The 20,129-nt window shown below is 43.4% G+C and overlaps 1 protein-coding gene across 1 annotated transcript in view; it reads right to left on the bottom strand.

The window, feature by feature from the left end:
* kif6 (kinesin family member 6) overlaps positions 1-20,129 on the bottom strand; it is a 431,738-nt gene that overhangs the window by 46,836 nt on the left and 364,773 nt on the right. Inside the window, exons 17-18 of the mRNA XM_052024853.1 lie at positions 18,887-18,971; positions 13,486-13,621 (exon numbers count right to left, since the gene is read on the bottom strand). Of these exons, the coding sequence (XP_051880813.1) occupies positions 13,486-13,621; positions 18,887-18,971 (221 nt within the window). The remainder of the gene's footprint in view (positions 1-13,485; positions 13,622-18,886; positions 18,972-20,129) is intronic.

The following is a 20,129-nucleotide window of genomic DNA, read 5'->3' as shown; positions in this document are numbered from 1 at the left end:
CCTTGGAACAGGCCTGAGCCGATTCTTTATAGCGGTTGCTCAGTGAGGTGGGCTGGAAATACTGGTGTAGGGACTACACTTTATCCATTTAAAAAAAAACAGAAATGTGCATAATGATCATTCAATGCCAGATGCCAGCTTCAATCATGTCTGGAAGGTAGTGTCAGAAGGAGCTATTGAATGGATTCCAAGAATGTCCCAAAGAAGGGGAATGGGATGTTGTAGAGCAAACTGACCCAGGTTATTTGTGGGAAGCTTTTATGGACTAAATACAGAAAGCACTGGCAGAAACCTGCAATCTGATCCCTCAGTCAGTCTCTCTTAAAAATGGCATATTGCACTTGAAAATAATATATAAAAATACCAGCAGATATACCTGAAAGGAAGTCATTGGTACTTTAGTTCAAGCAAGGCACCTGCAATCAGAGCAAACCCAGGAAAGTACAGATACTACTTTTGGCTGATGAACCCAAGCAAGAACATTTGGTAAAGTTATTGGGATTGCTCTACATAGCAGCCCTCCAGGTGATGTCTAGACTTAGTTCCTTATGACTGAGCTGAGTTGCACCAGTGGACCTAGTGGAATACCATCTGACATCATCTGATGTTTCCTTTACTCAAAGTGATAACAACGCAAAATACACACAAAACTGCCGTCTCCATTAGAAACCACAATGTTGCTGATGCTTCCCATGCGAGACAAAGAAAATAGTCTGGATTTGTAAAATGAATCCGATGTCAATCCAATAGGATAAAACTCATTTAGCAACCACATTTTGGAATCTACTTCTGTACTGAAATAGATGACAAGAAGCTGGAATAGTCATTTTTTCTTGCAGTGGAAGTTCAGGATTAACCTTGACTAGAAAAAAAAGTCACATCCAAGGGTAGATTTGTCTTAATGCTAAATCAAAGACCACTACAGGTTGCTGGAGTGTCCCTATCCATTGCATAATGATAAAGCTGTGAAGAGGCTTCCATGTACAGCAACCTTGACTCACTTCAGGGCAAGAGTTTGAATGGTATAGGAGTCGGTTGCATCAGATTACATGGCGAGCAGGAGAAGTAAATTGGTTTGTTATTGTCACTGTACCAAGGTACAGTGAAAAACTTTGCTGTGCATGCCATCCATACAGATCATTTCATTAAAGCAGTGTATTGAGGTAGTACAATGGAAAATAATAACAGAATGCAGAATAAAGTGTTGCAGTTGCAAAGAAAGTGAGTGCAGGCAGACAATAAGGTGCAAGGCCATGATGAGGCCGATTGTGAGGTCAAGAGTCTACCTTATCATAATATGGGACCATTCAATAGTCTTATATCAGCAGAACAGAAGCTGTCCTTGAGCCAGGTGGTATGTGCTTTCAGGCTTTTTTTTTTAATCTTCTGTCCGATGGAAAGGGGGAGAAGAGAAAATGTCCAGGGTGGGTGGGGTCTTTGAATATGTTGGCTGCTTTAGTGAGGTAGCAAGAAGTGTAGACAGAGTCTATGGAGGGGAATACAAGCAGAATTGGACTTTTGTGGCATCATCATGACACAGAATATAACCTCAAGGAAATTTTATAAGAGTCATACAGCACAGAAACAGGGCCTTCAGCCCAACTCACTCATGCAGACTGTGTTGCCCAGTGAGCTAGCCCCATCTGCCTGCATTGTGATCTCTAAACCTCTCCTATCCATGTACTTATCTAGGTGGCTTTTAAATGTTGCTAATGTGCCCATCTCAACCACTATTTCTGGCAGCTCCTTCCAAATACGCACCACCCTTTCTGTGAAGAAGCTGCCCCTGATGTCCCTTTTAGGTCTCTCGCCTCTGATCTTAAACCTCTGCCCTCTTGTTTTTAGCACCCTTTCCCTGGGAAAAAGACCATGTGCTTTCAACCCTGTCTATGCCTCTCATGATCTTGTATACTTCTATCAGGTCACCCCTCAATCTCCTATGTTCCAATGGAACATAGCTGCTATTGGGAACAAATTCCCTCCACTTACCCTACCTAAATCAATCATGACCCTATACATCTCTCAATTGTCTTTGCTACAAAAAACAGATGAAGTGAATTAAGCAGCTGGGAGGGAGATGAATTCTATCCCAGGTTGCTACTGATTCAGATTAGGGGTCTTAAGATCTGTACTTCCTTAATGTTTGTTGGGGAAGATTACTCAGATAAAACCCTTACTTATAGAAACCCAAGTAAAGCATTCTGTAAAATTGGAGTTAACAAAACAGACAAATCACTATGTAGGTTCCACATTAATAATTTTCATATTAGATTTCCTTATGATATAGAGAAGCCATTTGATCCATTGCAAACTCTCAGAGCAATCCCATCAATCTCATTCCCCCACTTATTTCCCTGTAAAATAGCCCATTAACAGCCCCTTTGATACTCCTGACACCCTTTCCACACAAAATAGCCAATTAATCTAGCAACCAGCAATGCTGCCTGACCCACTGAGTTCCTCCAGTGCTTTGTTGCTCCAGATTCCAGCAACTGCAGTCTCGTGTCTCCAGTCTAATAACCAGCAAGTAATTTTTTTTGAAAAATAAACTGCAGATATTGTAAAATTGAAATGAAAACAGTGAATGCTGCAAACACATCACGTCAGGCAGCATCTGTGGACAGAGAAACAGTTAAGGCTTCAGATCGATCATCTTTCATCAGAAAGTTAGGTTTGATGCTGGGTAGAAAGCTGGAACTCCTTATAAGGCAACATTGTGGGGAAACCATCACCAGATAAAGATGAATTAATTGAAATGAATTGAATTGGTTTATTATTGTCACATGTACAGAGGTACAGCAAAAAAACTTGTCTTGTATACTGTTCATACAGATCAATTCATTACACAGTACATTGAGGTAGTACAAGGGAAAACAATACAGAATGCAGAATAAAGCGTCAGCTACAGAGAAAGTGCAGTGCAGGCAGACAATAAGGTGCAAGGCCATAAATGAGGTGGACTGAGAGGTCAAGAGTCCATCTTATCATACTCAGGAAATGTTCAATAGGCTTATAAACAGCAGGATAGCTGTCCTTGAGCCTGGTAGTAGGTGCTTTCCGGCTTTTGAATCTTCTGCCCAACAGGAGGAGGAGAAGAGTGAATGTCCAGGATGGGTGGGGTCTTTGATTATGTTGGCTGCTTTACCAAGGCAGCGAAAAGTATAGACAGAGTCCATGGAGTGAAGGGGGAGGGTGGTGTGGCTGGCTTCTGTGATGTGCTGAGCTGTGTCCACAACTCTCTGCAGTTTATTGGAAAAGGGTAGTTGCTTACCACCATGTCCTCACAGGCAACTGGGGATGGCCAATAAATGTCAGTCCATAAATTAAAAATATTGTTAGAAATTATTTGGGACAGAATTCTAGTGAAATAGCTATAAATTCTGTTGGAATCCTGGCTTTGGTCAATGGGAATCCACCAGTCTGGAGAACATTTAATAATATGACTTTCAGAGGGATTCCAGGCAGGACAAGTTAAACACAAGGTCTGTGCTCACCTACAGGCAGCCATGCCTGCATGAGTAATGAATTGCTGAGTACACTGAGCACCCAATTTAGTATGTGCATGAAATCTTCCTCCCAAGGAGATGGGTGACACCAGACACAGTAGCACTACAAAGATAAATGAATGCCTAACAATCAATATCACAGTTATTTATGAGAAAGTGCTCCATTGGTTGCAAGAGCATTTTAGGACACCTTATAGCTGTGAAGGGTGCTATATAAATGCAAGTAGTTTTCCTGACTGTAGCTTTGGGCGTTTCCTGTGAGCATACCAATCATAACCCTCCACTCTGTGAAGTTTGCAAAGCTAGAGTGAGCAAGAGCCAGGATAGCCCAATTGCCAAGAATCCACTAGTCTGTACACCCTGGCACATCCACCTGGCAATAGATGCTTTCTGCAGTTTAAGGTCAGCAGAGACAGTGGCACCACTTTCATGTGCTTTGCTAGAACATGCTGTTACTGTGTAATATAATCCTGGCATAGGTACTACCAGTACCATTCTGCTGTGGATTGAAATTTGGTCCATGTTCTGGCAGGCATGTTGCAGTGCTGAAACTGTAGTGGTGAGAAAGTGGAGCTGGACAGACAACCAATGTCACTTCAGACAACTCGTGCAGTACCATTTGTATTTCAGCAATGATTCAGCAGAGTTGCTTGAATGTTCCACTCTGGACTATCATAGGACTCAAATGCAATAAACTGGCTCAGCCTCCCATTAAAACACCACTCCTAACGTTTACTTTCAGGATCAACATTATCCATTGTGTGCTTTCCAGATGTGACCAAATCAGAATCCAAGTCATGGTAAGAAAATGAGGTGCAAACAATAAACTGAGGATTGAAGCCTGGAGTTTCTGCTGAAATGACTGGATGGTGTTTGAACCCAGCAGCTGAGGCAACAGTGCTGCCTCTGAGCCAAGGCTAACACTAATATCATACCAATGATTCTGAACAAGGAACATAATAAACAGATGCATTAATATAAAGTGACCAAATTGGAAAAATTAAACAAATGGGCAATTTTGATTCAGAATGGAAAATGCCAAGGGTTAAAAATTCCCCTGGCTATGATCTGTAGGAAACTGTAAATATATTTTGCAAAGACTTGCTTTGTCTGGTACCTCTGGTGAAATCATAAACACATTCTTTTGGATTTAGAATAGACTGGCAGAACCCAAGCAGACTGTGGTTAGGTCTGTGATGTGGTGTACCGAAATTTCAAAAAGATTTGGATGAACTTTAACATGAAAGGCCTTGAAATTAACTGAGAATTGTGGGGATTTAGGGTAATCCCCAGGAATGAATAAGAAGCCAGTTGACAGGTTGGAAATAATGAGCATGGTCAGAGAGGAAAGTATTATCAAGAATGGCATCTTAGGGAGTCAGAGTGGGACCACTACTGTTTCTAATTCACATCAATTCAGAAACTCAGTGCACAGCAGTGAAATTTATAGAACAGTACAGCACAGGAACAGGGACTTCAATCCATGACAGTTGCACTGACCATGATGCCAAATTAAACCAATCCCATCTGCCTGCACATGATCCATAACCCTCCATTCACTGCATGCTCATGTGCCTGTCTAAGTGCCTCTTAAGCACCACTATTGTGTCTGCTTCCACCACCAGTGTTCCAGGTACCCACCACTCTCTGCCCAAAAAAAGATTTGCAGATGAAGTTGGACCAAGGACAATGAAATCAGAAGGCACCTCAACAATCACAATGAATTGGACAAGATGTGCAGGTGGAGAGGACAGCAAACAATGAAATTTAACAAATCCAAGTGTCATCAGCAACAGGGAGGCAGGAATGGTCAAAGTCAAGCTTATTGCCATATGCATAAGTACATGTAAAAATTTACTTGCAGCAGCATCACAGGCACATACATAGCATCAGATAAGCAGCATTCACAAGAAAAAAATCAAAGCTAATTATACACAATTTTTTTTTACAAGAAAGAACACAATTAGAACAAAAAAGGTCCATTTTAAATGCAAAGTGTTCAAGCTGGTCAGTGTTGTGAGACTGCAGTGATTAGGGTTTTGTTGGTTGGTTCAAGAACCGAATGGTTGATGGCAAGAGGGTGTTGGTGATGGAGGTTAAGTATACTCTTTGAATACCATGGGGGAAAAAAAAAAGGGTTGAAGGTAAAACAGAACATTAGAAGAACTTGGAAAGAGAAAGCGATAAAAACTTTATGGCAATCTGGTCAGACTGCTCTGCAAATACTGTTTTCAGTCGTAGTCACCAAGAAACAAAGAAGGCAGTTTATTGCAATGGAATAGTAATAAAGATGATGCTTAGTATGTGGAAACTGAGTTATGAGAAAAGATTAATGAGGCATGAGATTTTCAATTGGACAAGTGTTCTATTAGAGGCATATAAAATTATTAAGCAAAAAAACAATTAAACATAATAGGGTACATAGAATCTACCCCCCCCCCTCCCCAGAGTATGGGATTTTGAAACAAAGATAAACTTAAAACTGAGAAGAGAGAAATTTAAAGAGATTTGAGGGGTATTTCAGAGGGTGGTGGTTCTATGGAACAAGCTGCTAGAGGAGGTGATAGAGGCAGATTATGGTGGTTATATGAAACAAGCTGCCAGGAGGTGATAGAGGCAGATACAATTACATTTTAAAGGCATTTGCACAGGTACTTGAATAGGGAAGTAGAGAGAGACGTGTGTAATGCAGGCAGGTGGGATTAGCGTAGATAGATATCACAGTCAGCATGGATGAGGTGGGCCAAAGGGTCCTTTTCTGAGACTCTAAATTTCACTTTGAATTAAATTTCTACATGTACCATCCAATTGTCCTTAAAGGGAAGCCAGGATTTAATTCTGGTGTTTTTCATTTAGATTCATAGGGTTATGCAGCTGGGGACAGTCCCTTCAGCCCAATTTGTCCATAATGACCAAGTGTTTATCTATGCTAATCCCACTTGTCTGTGTTTTGCCTTTGCCCCTCTAAACCTTTCCTATCCAAATGGCTTTTAAATGCTTTAATTGTACCTGCCTCCACCATTTCCTCTCACAGCTTGTTCCATATACCCACCATCATCTGAAAAACTTACCTCAGACCCCCTTTAAATCTTTCCCCTCTTACCTTAAATCTGTGCCCTCTAGTTCAGACTCCCCTACCCTGGGAAAAAGGCATTGGGGAGGAGGTACAGGAGCCTGAAGACCCACACTCAACATTTCAGGAACAGCTTCTTCCTCTCCACCATCAGATTTCTGAACAGTCCATGACCCCATGAACATTATCTCATTATTCCTCTTTTGCACAATTTACTTTTGCAACTTCTATTAATTTTTGTCTGTGTCTTGCACCATACTGCTGCCACAGAACAAATTTCACAACATGTCAGTGCTAATAAACCTGAATTTGACTATCTGGTTTCTTTCTGGGGCTTTATTCCATTTATTCACCACTTTTCCTTTGAGGAATATTTCCTCATATCAATACATTTCAAATCTGGACCCTCTAATTTTATTCAGAAATTCAATGCACAACAGCCAAATTTGCAGATCGAGCCAAACTGGGGCAGGTGAAGTCATGAGATTTCAGAAATTATGGAATGAATTGTACAAGTGAGTGGGCAGAACAGTGGAAAATGATATTTAATGAACACTATGCCTCATTCTGCCTTTATTTTTCACTGTCTGCCCTATGTCCCTCAATTTTATCTGCATCAGACCCCACTTCAGTGCTCCAAGGAAAACAAGCTCAGCCATAAGGTCAGAAAGAAACAGGCCCTTTGGCCCAGAGTCCATGGTAATCATCAACTACCCATTTACACTAATCCTATGTATCACCAGGCTCAAGGACCATAAGACCATTGAACAGTCCCCTAGTAGAATAAGATGGACTCTTGACCTCACAATCTACTCCATTATGGCCTTACACCTTGTCTGCCTTCACCGCACTCTGTAACTAACACTTTATTCTGCTTTTATGTTTTCCCTTGTACTACCTCAATGCACTATTGTAATAAAATGATCTGTATAGACAGTATGCAAGACAAGTTTTACTGTACCTCAGTACATGTGACAATAATAAACCAACTTACCCTCCCCATATGTCCATCAACTCCCCCCAGATTCTCCCCCTCACCTACACACTAGGGACAATTTACAGTGGCCAATTAACATACCAATCTGCACATCTTTGGGATGTGGGAGGAAACCCGAGCACCCAGAGGCAATCCAGGGAGAATTTGCAAACTCCACACAGAGGACCTGATGGTCAGAATTGAACCAGGTTCTCTGGTGCTGCAAGGCAGCAGCTCTATGAGCTGCACCACAGTGCAGCCTACCCAATCTCTCCTTATAACCAAAACATTCCATCCAGGGTGTGGTTCTGGTGAACCTCCTCTCCACTTTATCCAGTGTAATCATGACCTTCCTATAATGTGGCAGCCAGAACTTCTGCTATGGCATAACCAATGTTTTATAATTAGTACCTTAATTCCGCTGCTCTTATATTCTATGCCCTAGTTAATGAAGGCCAGCATCCCACATGCCTTCATCACCTTACCTACTCATGCTGCCACTTTACAGATCTATGGACTTGTCCCATTGTTCAATTATTCCTGAGATTCCATCATAATAGGTTTCCTCAAGGGTATCCTGCCCTTAACAGGCTTCTGAAAACTCATCAACTCACTTATCAGGATTAAATCCAATCTGCCATAACTCCACTCAATTTACCAGCTGATCAATATTGTTCTGTAACTTGATCATCCTCCTTACAATCAACAATACCATCAATTGTGTCATCTGAAAACTTACTAATCATACCTCCTACATTCATATCCAAATCATTGATTAAATGACAAACAGTAACAGTCCCAGCACAGATCCCTTGAAACAAACAATGCAGCAAAGGATTTAAAAGTCAGCAAAGCATTCCATATCCAACATAGAGCAGATTAATATATATTAAATTTTTATAATTGCATGTTATAGCACTGTCATACTTGCCTTTTTGAATATCTCCTTGTGTCACTGTTCTTCAGTCCAGAACAATCTGGCCTGGAATTACTAATGTATAGCCCAGCTTTCCTGTGTATCTAGCTCACAATGCAAGGTGTAGCATGGCCCACCATGATTATGACATGTATACACATGGAAGCCACTGAGCAAGCAGTTATATTGAACACTGAATGTGCCCTTTGCATGTGGTTTATGAATGATGTGGAATTCAACTGCAGAAGAAGCTTTAAACAGAGGTTAAGATCTGCTCTTGTGTAAAGGCCCAGTTAATCTGGACTGCCAACAGGGGTGCAGTAGTGATCAATTCTTCTTACTGAAGGCAAGTTCCTATTTTCTCTCAACATTCTTAATGAACAGACTCAATGAAACATTGACCACCTGCTTTTCTCCACTGATCTGCCTGGCCAGCTGAGTTCCTCCAGCATCAGTGTTTTTCGTCTAGATTCTAGCACCTTTGTTTCTCTTGAACAGACTTTTAAGTTGGGTCACAGACTCCTGGACCTCTTGCCACTCTTGTGGCCTGGAGGAGTCCCCATTCCAGGTACATATGGAGTGTGAGAGGTTGCAGCCCCTATTTCAGTACTTGAAGGGGCTGCTCTTCAAGTTTAGGTCGCACTTCGCCCCACTCTCCTGAGCTTAGGGCAACCAGTGCAGGTGACGGGGGTGGGGGGGGGGGGGGTGGCGAGTCAATCAGGTGACCTCCTTGTCAGTCTGTTCCTGGGCCTGGTCCAGGTGGCCACTCACAGGTCCAGGCAGTGGCCATTGAGAGTTCCATCTGAGCCACATGCCTGCCCCTCTTCTGAGGATACATCCATGTCTGGTGTCCGTGGAGGGGTGGGAGAGTGTGCGATGTTCACTGGCTCGCTGGAGGACTTCCAGGACCATTGGGTGCCTCAAGGGCTAGAGGGCATTCTGGACAAGGATGGCAATGTTGTAATTTTGATGCAAATTTGGTAAATATGAATTCAGGATTATGCAAATACATTAATCAACTTTTGGATAGAAAAGCATCCACACTCCACTGTAACCAGAATCTAGTCTCTTCCAACATCTTCCTTGGTCCTTTAGATGTCTCCCACTACCAATCACTACTCTCCACTCCCTATCACCAACTCTCCATCCCACTGTCTCCTCCCTATAACCAGCTCTACTCCCCACCATTTCCTATCAGTCTTCTTGCCCAACTCCAATCATGATCTTCTTCCCCTCAATATTCTCACTGCTGTCCCCCGTTGTACTTTTCATTGCTGATCATCTCCACGCTGTGGTCTTCTTCCCAATTACAGGATTTTACTCTCCCAATCTTCCCCATTCTGATGTTCAGGAAGGATGTGGAGGCTTTGGGTTCACCAGGATGCTGCCTGGATTAGAGGGTATGTGCTATAAGGAGAGGTTGGACAAACTTGGGTTGTTTTCTCTGGAGCAGCGGAGGTTGAGGGGAGACCTGATAGTTTAAAATTATGAGAGGCATAGATAGAGTAGACAGTCAGAATCTTTTTCCCAGGGATGCGCGCACACACACACACACAGTGGTGGGTGCCTGGAATGTGCTGCCAGAGGTGCTAGTGGAAACATACAATAGTAGCATTCAAGAGGCTTTTAGATAGGGACATGAATATGCAGGGCATGGGGAGGTAAGGATCATGTGCAGGCAGAAGGGATGAGTTGAATTTGATAGTATGCTCAGCACAGACACTGGACTGAAGGGCCTGTTCCTGTGCTGTACTGTTCTATGTTCATTGACCATCCCTCTGTTCACTTGCTCCCCACATAGTTTCCTCACTTCTGTGCCTCCTGCAGTCTTTTCCCTTGGCTATTGCCCCAACCACAGTCTTACCTCAAGATCTTTTGCAATGGCTGCCCTACCCCTCTCCCTCCAGGTCATCTTCCCACCCCACAAGCTTCTTCCCTATCCCTTCTCCCACCCACTAATGGCAAGAGATGGCAGGGGACTGTCCTGCTGTGTTGTATGTGTGCGAATGCTCATGCAAGGCCCAGACTTGCCAGTTCTACAATGCATCGCGTGATAGAAAATTCTACCAGAGAGCCTTGCAGCAAGTGGCATGGGTCTACAACACAACACCTCTTCAGCGCATGAAAAACACATGTTGAATAATTTCCCATCCAAATCTCAAATGCTCGGTTTAAAGATGCACAACAACCTTTGAGGCTAAGCACTGTCTTAATTGCAAATTCACTCACTCCTCAGCCCCCACCCCCACAACTTTCCTCACAATCCTCATTCCACTAGTTTCCAAAAATCAGGAATTTGACTAAAGAGCACACTGTGGGTGAGGACTGTATTGTAAACAGGAAATGTTAGCAGTCATTCTCGACACTGAGGACCCCTCAATCACATTGGGCTAAATGAAACAGGAAGAGAACAGTTCTGACAGCCCATCCATGAGGCATTGTGGACCATCAATAGCAGCACGAGTTACACTACCACAACCTGTAACCACACGAGCTGGCATATCCCTCATTCTAACATTACTGTCAAACAAGGAGATCAACTGTGCCTCAGCGCGGAGTGCTAGAAGCAGCACCAGATATGCCTAAAAATGATGAGATGCCATCCCAGTCAATGCAGGACTAGCAAACAGCAAAGCAGCATGCAATGGGCAGAGCAAGGCCATCTCACAGCCAACTGATCAGATTGAGGAGCTGCAGTCTTGCCTGTTGTCAATAGTGGTGGACAACTAAAAGGCTAACAGGAGAGGGAGGCTGCAAGAACCTCCCATCTTCAGTGATGGTCAGACCAAGTATGGTGCTGAAGAGAAGGCTGAAGCATTCACAGCCATGTTCAGCTGGAAGTGCCGAGATGGTCCATCTCTGCCTCCTGAGATCCCCACTGTCTGAAGCCAATTCAATTCACTCCACATGATGTCTGAGATACAGTAAAGATTATGGGAGCAGACAGAGCCATAAAGTCAGAGTCGTACAGCATGGAAACAGACCCTTTGGCCCAACTGGTCCATGCCAACTGATGCCCATCCAAGCAAGACTCTCTGGTAGAATTTTCTAACACACAGCACTATAGAACTGGCAAGTCTGGGCCTTGCGTGAGCATTCACACACATACCATATTTGGCCCATAACTTTCTGAACCTTTCCTATCCATGTACCTGTCCAACTGTCTTTTAAAACCTGTTATGGTACCTGCCTCAACCACTTCCTTCAGCAGCACATTCCAGATACATACCATCCTTTGTGATAAAACATTGCCTCTCAAGTTCCTACTACATCTTTCCCCTCTTGCCTTAAACCCATGCCCTCCAGGGGACACGGCACTGGAGAACGTCCCAGCTACACGACTGAAGACCTGTGATCCAGAACTAGTTGTGCTCCAACCATACTCCATCCAAACAATTCCAGTATAGCTACACCACTGGTATAAAACATAGAACAGAACAGTACAGCATAGGAACAGGTCTTTCAGCCCGCTATGTCTGCACTGACAATGATGCCACTCTAGTTCTATCCATCTGCACGCAGTCCGTGTCCCTCTATTCCTGCCTGGTGATGTGTCTGCCAAAATGACTCAAGTTTTGCCAGCATATTTGCTTCTCCCACCTCCCCTGGCAGCACATTCCAGGCACCTGTCACCCTCTGCATAAAATCTTGCCTTGCACATCTCAAACTTCCCCCTCTCACCTTAAACCTGTGCCCTCTAGTGTTTGACATTGCCACCTGGGAAAATGACTGACTGCCTACCCTATCAATGTTTCTCATAATTTTAAGCATTTCTATCAGGAGTCTCCCCTCAGGGTCTGACATTCCAGAGAAAACTATTCAAGTTTGTCCAATATCTTTATAGCTGATACTCTAATCCAGACAACATCCTGGTGAACCTCTATGTCATCTCTATAGCATCCACATCCTTCCTATAGTGTGGCGACCAAAACTGTACACAGTACTCCAAATGTGGCCAAACCAAGATTTTTTTTCCCCCATTCAGCTGCAACAGCTGGCCAGTTTTTATACTCATTGCCCTGACTGAAGGCAAGTATGCCATGCACCTCCTTTGCCAATTTACCTACTTGTGTTCCCACTTTCAGGGAGCTATTGACTTGCACCTACCCACAATATGGAAAGTTGCCCAGGTTAATCCTGGGCGTAAGAAGCAGGACAAATCCAATTTAACTAATTACACCCAATCAATAAAATGATTTAAGCTGTCATCAATGGTGCTGTAAAGTAACACTTATTCACCTATAACCTACTCAGCAGTTGGGTTTCACCAGGACCACTCAGCTCCATCCTCAGTGGCAAAAGAAGTGCCAAATTCTAGAGAATGACAATCTTCAAGGCAGTATTTGACTGAGTGCAATGCCCAGTAAAGCCAAATATATCACTGGTCCTTCATCAGCACTGGGTCAAAATCCCAGAACTCCCTTTCCAACAGCCCTGTGGGAACAGCTTCAGAAAGGCTGCAGAGGTTCAAGGAGGCAGCCTTCTCTCCAGGCAATTAGGGATGGACAAGATCCCGAAACTGAACATTAAAAAAACCTCAGTGTCATCTTGAACTCCACCTATGTAAAAGACTTCAGGCAAACAAGAACATAAGAAAAATAGGAGCAGAGTAAACCACCTCACCCCTCAAGCCTGCCCCGCCATTTAAATTGATCATAACTCATCTATGCTGGACTTGGATCCTCTTTTGGGTCAGTTCCCGATAGCTCTCAATTCCTCGATCTTTCAAATATTGGTAGAGGTGATAGAGGCAGGTACAATTACAATGTTTAAAAGGCATTTGGATAGGGATAGGAATTGAGTAGAGGGATACGGGCTTTATGTGGGCAAATGGGATTAGCATAGATAGTCATCACATGGGGGAGTTGGACTGAAGGGCCAGTTTCTATGTTATATGGCACTATGACTCTATTCGTCTATCTCCATTTCTAATGATCTAGTGTCCATGACCCTTTGGGATTCAGAATTCCAGAGATTTTCACAAAGCAAGCAGGAGTCAGAATGTCCGTGTTACCTGGAGCCTCACTGCTTCTTTGGACCACCAAGCCTCGAAATCCTTTTGCATCATCACCTTAGCTTTTTGCATAAGGTGCTGCAGGTGCTCTATCTCCGTCTTCAGCCCTTTCAGCCGGTTAAAGGTCACTTTGTAGCTGGAATGAAAGTAAAACAGTTGTACCGAACCATGACTTGTGAGAATTCAAGGGACAAGAACTGTGTGAAGCAACAAATGCATTTAGCAGCCATGTCTATAAACCAAAATGTAAACTGACCTGATGTACAAGTCCTGTTTATAATGTGCCAGAAGTGTGTAATCAATGACACAGCACAAAGACGAAGCAGGGTCTGTGCTGTGTTTGGATCGGAAACTGAGAAGCTGGGAAAGTTTATTCTAGAGGGAAGCTTCAGAGAAACTTTTAAGATCAGGCTGGGTATAAGATTATACTGAATTCCAGTAAACTGTTTAATGTAACAACACAGGCTGTTGTAGCTTGAGGACTGAAGCTGAAGAGACTAGTTGAACAGAATCTTGAAATTTAGCTAAATTATACTTAAGCTGGTGACTGTTAAAATGGGGCAGAGTGTTTCATCAGATGAGAGTAGGCTTATGAAGTTTTCCCATTGTGCCTCACAAAGTGTTAATCGTCCATTGGAATTATTTATAGAGAAGTTTTCATTTTATTTTTCCCACTTCCCATTGTTATCAGGCTCCTGAATGGACCTGTGACACTTTACTCTGTACTACATCAATGCACTCTGTACTAACTCAATGTAACAGCACTGTGTAATGAATTGACCTGTACGATCGGTTTGTAAGACAAGTGTTTCACTGTACCTCAGTACAAGTGAGGATAATAAACCAATTCCTCATATGCCAAAAGATGAACCCTTGATCTCCTTGTCTACCTCCTCGTGGCCCTTGCACTTTATTTGCCTGCACTCTCTGACTGTACTACTTTATGCTGCATTATTTTCCTTTTTACTCCCTCAATGTACTTATGTATGGAATGATCTAACTGGATGGTGCGCAAATAAGCTTTTCACTGTATTTTGGTCCATGTAACAATAATAGACTAAAACTGATTGACGCAATGTCCCTCAGGAACAGCCAATATCCTTACCCACTGTCACTTCACATTTTGTAAAGTATGAGCTAAAGTACTGAACCCAGAGAACACGAGCCAAAATCCCACCAAGATGTGAAGAATTCTTAGTTTGCATTAGAAAGCTTTCAGCTACTTTTAAAAAGTCATGTTTCTCTGATGTCTTTGTCCTCTGACTCTCAACTGAGCTTTCAACCCCATGTCTTTTGCATCATATAGTTTCAGCTCTATATCAACCTCAGCTTATCTACCAGCGAGACCTCACTACACCCAGGCTCAGATGAACCGTGGCCAGCCTCCTGCCTTGCATCCTCTGAAAAACACGAGTTCATCCAACACTCTACTGTCGCTCTCCCAAGTCCACCAACTCCGATTCATCCATTAAGTTCAGGCTGACTGTCTCACTGAAACTCTTAGCTAACTTCTTAAATTTGCAAAAAAAGAGACTAACCTGATCTCACCCTTCCAAAGCTCCATAACCTCCTCTGGTCCTACGACTTTCCAAGATGTTCTTCCAAACCTAGCCCCTTGGTATTATCCAGTCTTCATTTCTCCTCTCTTGCTCACCTGTAGCTACAAGCCAACCAGGCTCTAAGCTCAGGGAATTTCCTCCCTAGTCCTCTCCACCTAGTTCTAATCTTTTAAAATATTTTATAAGCCTACATCATTGGTCCTATGTCAAGAAATTCAGCTCATCTGTGGCACAAAGCATGCCACATAGTACTTTTCCTCTAAAATTCATTCCTGAATGAATGGAGGCAAGGAACAAGTACTGATGTTATTATATAACAGATTTAGTAACACTGAGTGAGGCGAGTTTCCATGGGCTAATGTCTATGCAGTTCAATTTTTATTTGACAACTGCTTACGTGAAGTGTCTTACAACAGTTTCATGCGTTAAAGGTTTCCTGCACCTTACTGTCTACCTGCACTGCACTTTTCCTGTAGCTGTGATAATTTACTCTGTACCGTTATTGTTTTTACCTGTACTACCTCAACGCACTCTGTACTAACTCAATGTAACTGAACTGTGTAATGAATTGACCAGTACGATCGGTATGCAAGACAAGTTTTTCCACTGTACCTCAGTACAAGTGACAATAGTAAACCAATACGAGATGCAAGTTGCCATGTTCCATGTTGGTGTTGTTTCAGGGAGGCTGTCTCACCCTAGTGGACCTGCTGCCACTCTGGCTGAGGCTGGAAGGCAAAGGCAAACAGCAGGCATGGAGCCTGGAGAGATTTTAATTCCCAGGATTTAATTACTTACTCAAGATTGGCCTCCCTCCTGTATCCAACAAGAATGACAGATTGGTCAGCCTGTGGGAACAGGCAGTCAGGGGACCCACAGTAATGTTGTTGAACCAGGAGAGGAATATCCCTCAAGGGAGGGCTGAAGTTTGCAGGAGGAAGGGTCAAGAGTTCTTCTGTGGCTTGGGGAAGTGTTCCTGCTCTTTTTTTAAAGAAATAGTTTCCCCTTCCTGCCTCATTTCCAGGCCTGGCTGCCAATCCTGCTGTTTCCTCCGGTGGGGAGTTACTGGGAATCCTCAGAACCCAACCTGTTGTGTCTATGCCTGGATTCCCTTACTATCCACACAGCTATTGTTCTCTGACTTGAATGTACTCCGTGAGTCAGTCTCCACAGACATCTTGGGTAGGGAATCCTAAAGAGTCCCTATCCTCTGGGTGATGAAATGGCTTCTCAACTCATGTGGGAAAAAGCTGACTCCTTATTTTGAAATAAACCCACCATACCAGGCATCAATCCAATAAACCTTCAGAAGGGAGACCAGACCTGTGTGCACTATTCAGATGCAGTCTCACCAGGGCCCTTTACAAGCTGAGTAACATACCCTTACTCTTTTGCAATAAAGGCCAGCATACTGTTTGCCTTCCTAATTGCTTTCTGTACCTGCACATCCATTTTCAGCAATACAGTGTCGCCCAGGTCACTTCGAACACCAACACTTTCAATCTCTTACTATTTAAAAAGATACTGCTTTCTCATTTTTCTCCCCAGAACCGATGACTTCACGTTTTTCCACATTATATTTCCTGTGCATGTCCTTGGCCCATTTAGCCTTTCCATATCACCACTAAACCTTTATGCATCCCTCCTCACAAATTACGGCTCATCTTTGTTTCAGACTTGGAACATTACACTTGGTCGCCTCGTCAAAATCAGGTCAACTGGAGCCTCAGTGTTCCTTGTGTCAGCCAACTAATTACAGCCTCCCAACCTGAAAATGAACCATTTCTTCCTACTTTGTTTTTGATCCATTGACGTCCATAATCCCTGCCAGTGTTTATTATCTCCATTATTCCCTTGTTGTAAAATGCCTGGCAACATGAAGCTCCAAGGAAAGCTACTCAACCGGAGGAGAGCCATCCCCTTTCTATGGCAAATGTGATAAAGTGTGCTTAAGTAATGGGATCAGATGTCAGGGTTCTGAGAATCATATGGTTAGCATGTCATGCGATGAAACCTCCAGAAATGATTCCAACTAGAGTTGTGAGCATCCCCAAATACCCTGGTGAATGCTTTGCATCACCATGAAATGACTGCCACCAAATCCTCAATGACCAGGAATTTAACCAGGCTGGCCACATAAAGAGCAGGTTGTTTCTTCAGTAACATTTCACCACCTCCCCCCATACTCTTGTCACCACCCAAAAGGCAGTGGTTAGGAGCAGGATGGGGTCTCTGAATTAGTGCTGAAGGCAAACACCCAACAGATTTGAAGTGCACCTAGACTTGATGTGTCATAACTTGAAAAGCCATGGACCAAGAATAGGAAGGTGGGATCAGTCTCCTTTTTCATGGGGTGAATGGCCTCCTTCTGTGCCGCAAGTTCCTATGATTAACCAGGTACCATAAGCCAGAGAAGGGTAAAACCAGAGACACCCTGAAGGAAATCTTTAAAGTATGACTGCATGGCTTCATTTTAGAAAACCTTGCTTAATTTACTACGACATGAGAATTTAGGCCAGTTGAGCCTTTCATAAACGTGGTTCTGGAAGATTTATGTAGTCCTGTTATTTCTTAACTAGGTACACATGGCTGGATCCTGGGGCAGTGATTGAAGCAGGTTGAGGATGTGGTCTGACCGTATATTACCCCTTGGTGATAACAGGAATGCTGGAATCATGAGCCAGGAAATTTATTCATTGTGCATTGAAGCCTACTTCCAGTGACAGATTATTTAAAAAGATAATTTTTTCGTCTTATAGGTAACTTCATGTCATTAACCACCTCTGGCTGACTTGCTTCCCTTAGGACAACTCCCAATCAATCACTGTCAGATGTGCAGTGCCACAAGTTCTCCGATCTCTCCAACTGACTTAGTGCACTCCTGGGAACCCACAAGTGTCCTGCCCATTTGCCCTCCCTCTTACAATCGTGCTGAATTAGGTACTGGGCAGGGGTGGGTTGGGAAAAATGGAAGCTGGAGCAATCACTACAGGTAAAAATGCATGTTTTATTATTTTGAGCCACACTATTGTGCCCTCACACAGATGTTTTTCAGCTGTTTGGGGAAGTGCTGAAGTGGGGACAGGGAGAACCAGTCTTGGCTGGGACCAAGGAGGGCAGATCTGGAAGGGGAATGAATTAGCAAAATAATAATTCGTAGAACTGTGATAATGACAAACGTCCACTGATTCCAAGTGAATTTAAGATGTGGAACATAATAGAAACATTTTCTCACCATTTCACTCATCAAATCTCCTCCCCACAACTGGTGCCATCTGCTCTTCATCTCTCTCCCCTTATAATTCCATCATCTCCTTCCTTACTTATCAGATTCCAGCACTGGTAGCCTGTGTTCCTGTGTCTCACCCTCCAGCAACTGTCACCACCTTCACCCTCCCCCCTCCTCCTGGCTTCACCAGCCCTTCTTTTGCTTGTTTGTCTGCTTCCACCGTTTACTCACCTACCTGTCTCCCAACTTCACGCCCTACCTCCACAACCCAGCTCTATCTGCCAGTCATCCTTCACCCCTCCTCAGTCCATCAACTGCCTACTGAACCATCTCGCTCCTCCCCCTCTTCTTGCCATTTTCCTTCTCTCTGCTCAGTCCTGATGCAGGGTTTTGACCCAAAATGTCAACAGTTCCTCCCCCCCCCCCCCCACAGACACTGCTCAACTCACTGAGCAGTGTGCTTCTCAACACACTCCAGCAGGTTGTTTGTTGCTCCAGATTCCAGCATCTTCGGTCTTGTGTCTCCATTTTCTCACCATCTTCCCTGGCACATTTTTTTACCCCCCACATGCTATTCACAAGGGACTAAATCAGATTAAACATGGCCACCAACCTTTTTTTCTCTTCCTCAATTTTCTCTCGAAGTTCTTCTTCAAAGTGATCTGGTTCATTGACGTTTACAGGTTCGCTGGTCACACCTAGTAAAATGTTGTAAAAAGGATTATTGAATTGTAGTATCAAGCAAAAGCCACCTTTTACGATTTCTTTGTGCCAATTGACATTTATTTGTCATATGCATTCCAGATCTCAAAGCTGTCAGGAATCCCCATCATGAGGGTACAAAAAAAACCCAAGAAGCTGTGTTGGAAGCCCTAAGGGGAGGTTATCTTCTGTTGCCCTTGATAGGGAAATCCTCCAGCTAACATATGTTAGGGTAGAAGCATGTAGAAGGGCAGTCTCTGTCCAGATCATAAGTGGATCCTTTTAGGATAAGTTATGATTTTTCTTAAAATACCAGCAAACATTTATTTGCATTTTTACAAGTTTGTTAACAAAAGACAATAGTTTCAATGCCATAAGGTCAATGGTAGGAAGATTGCAAGGTAGGAAGAGTAGCAAGATTGTGGGTGTGAGAACCACTTAAGAGGCTTGGGTACCCAGTGCATCCTGACACTCTGGTGCACTGAGGGACTGCTATCCTCAGGTGGGAGTCATAAAATCAGAGTTATACAGCACAGAAACAGGCCCCTCAGCCCAACTCATCCGTGCCAATCAAGTTGTCTACTTGAGCTAGTCCCATATCCCTCTAAACCCTTTCTATCCACATATCTGTCTAAACTTTATTATCGTACCCACCTCTATCACTTCTTCTAGCAGCTCTTCCCATACACCCACCACCCTCTGTGTGAAATGTTGCTCCTCAGGTCCCCTTTAAATCTTTCCCTCTCTCATCTTAAACCTATGCCCTCTAGTTTTAGACTCCCTTACCCTGGGAAAAAGATTCAGTGTCACTACAGCACCTTACCTACACTCATGATTTTGTAAACCTCTAAGATCACTCCTCAGCCTCCATTGCTCCAGGGAATGGAAGTCCTAGCCTACAGTCTCTCCTCATAGCTCAAGCCCTGTTTCCAGTAACATCCTTGTGAATCTTTTCTGCACCCTTTCCAACTTAATGATGTCCCTCCCATACCCAGGCATCCAGAACTGCACACAGTACTTTAAGTCCAGTCTCACCATCGTTTTGTACAGTTTTCTTTTCAGCACAGGCCCTTCGGCACACAAGGTTGTGCCAACATTTTATGCTGCTCTAAGATCTATCTAACCCTTTCCTCCCACATAGCCACCCCCCCCCC

This window comes from Pristis pectinata, chromosome 10, assembly GCF_009764475.1.
Source record: "Pristis pectinata isolate sPriPec2 chromosome 10, sPriPec2.1.pri, whole genome shotgun sequence".
Lineage (NCBI taxonomy): Eukaryota > Metazoa > Chordata > Chondrichthyes > Rhinopristiformes > Pristidae > Pristis > Pristis pectinata.
This window is presented reverse-complemented; position numbering and strand designations above follow the sequence as displayed.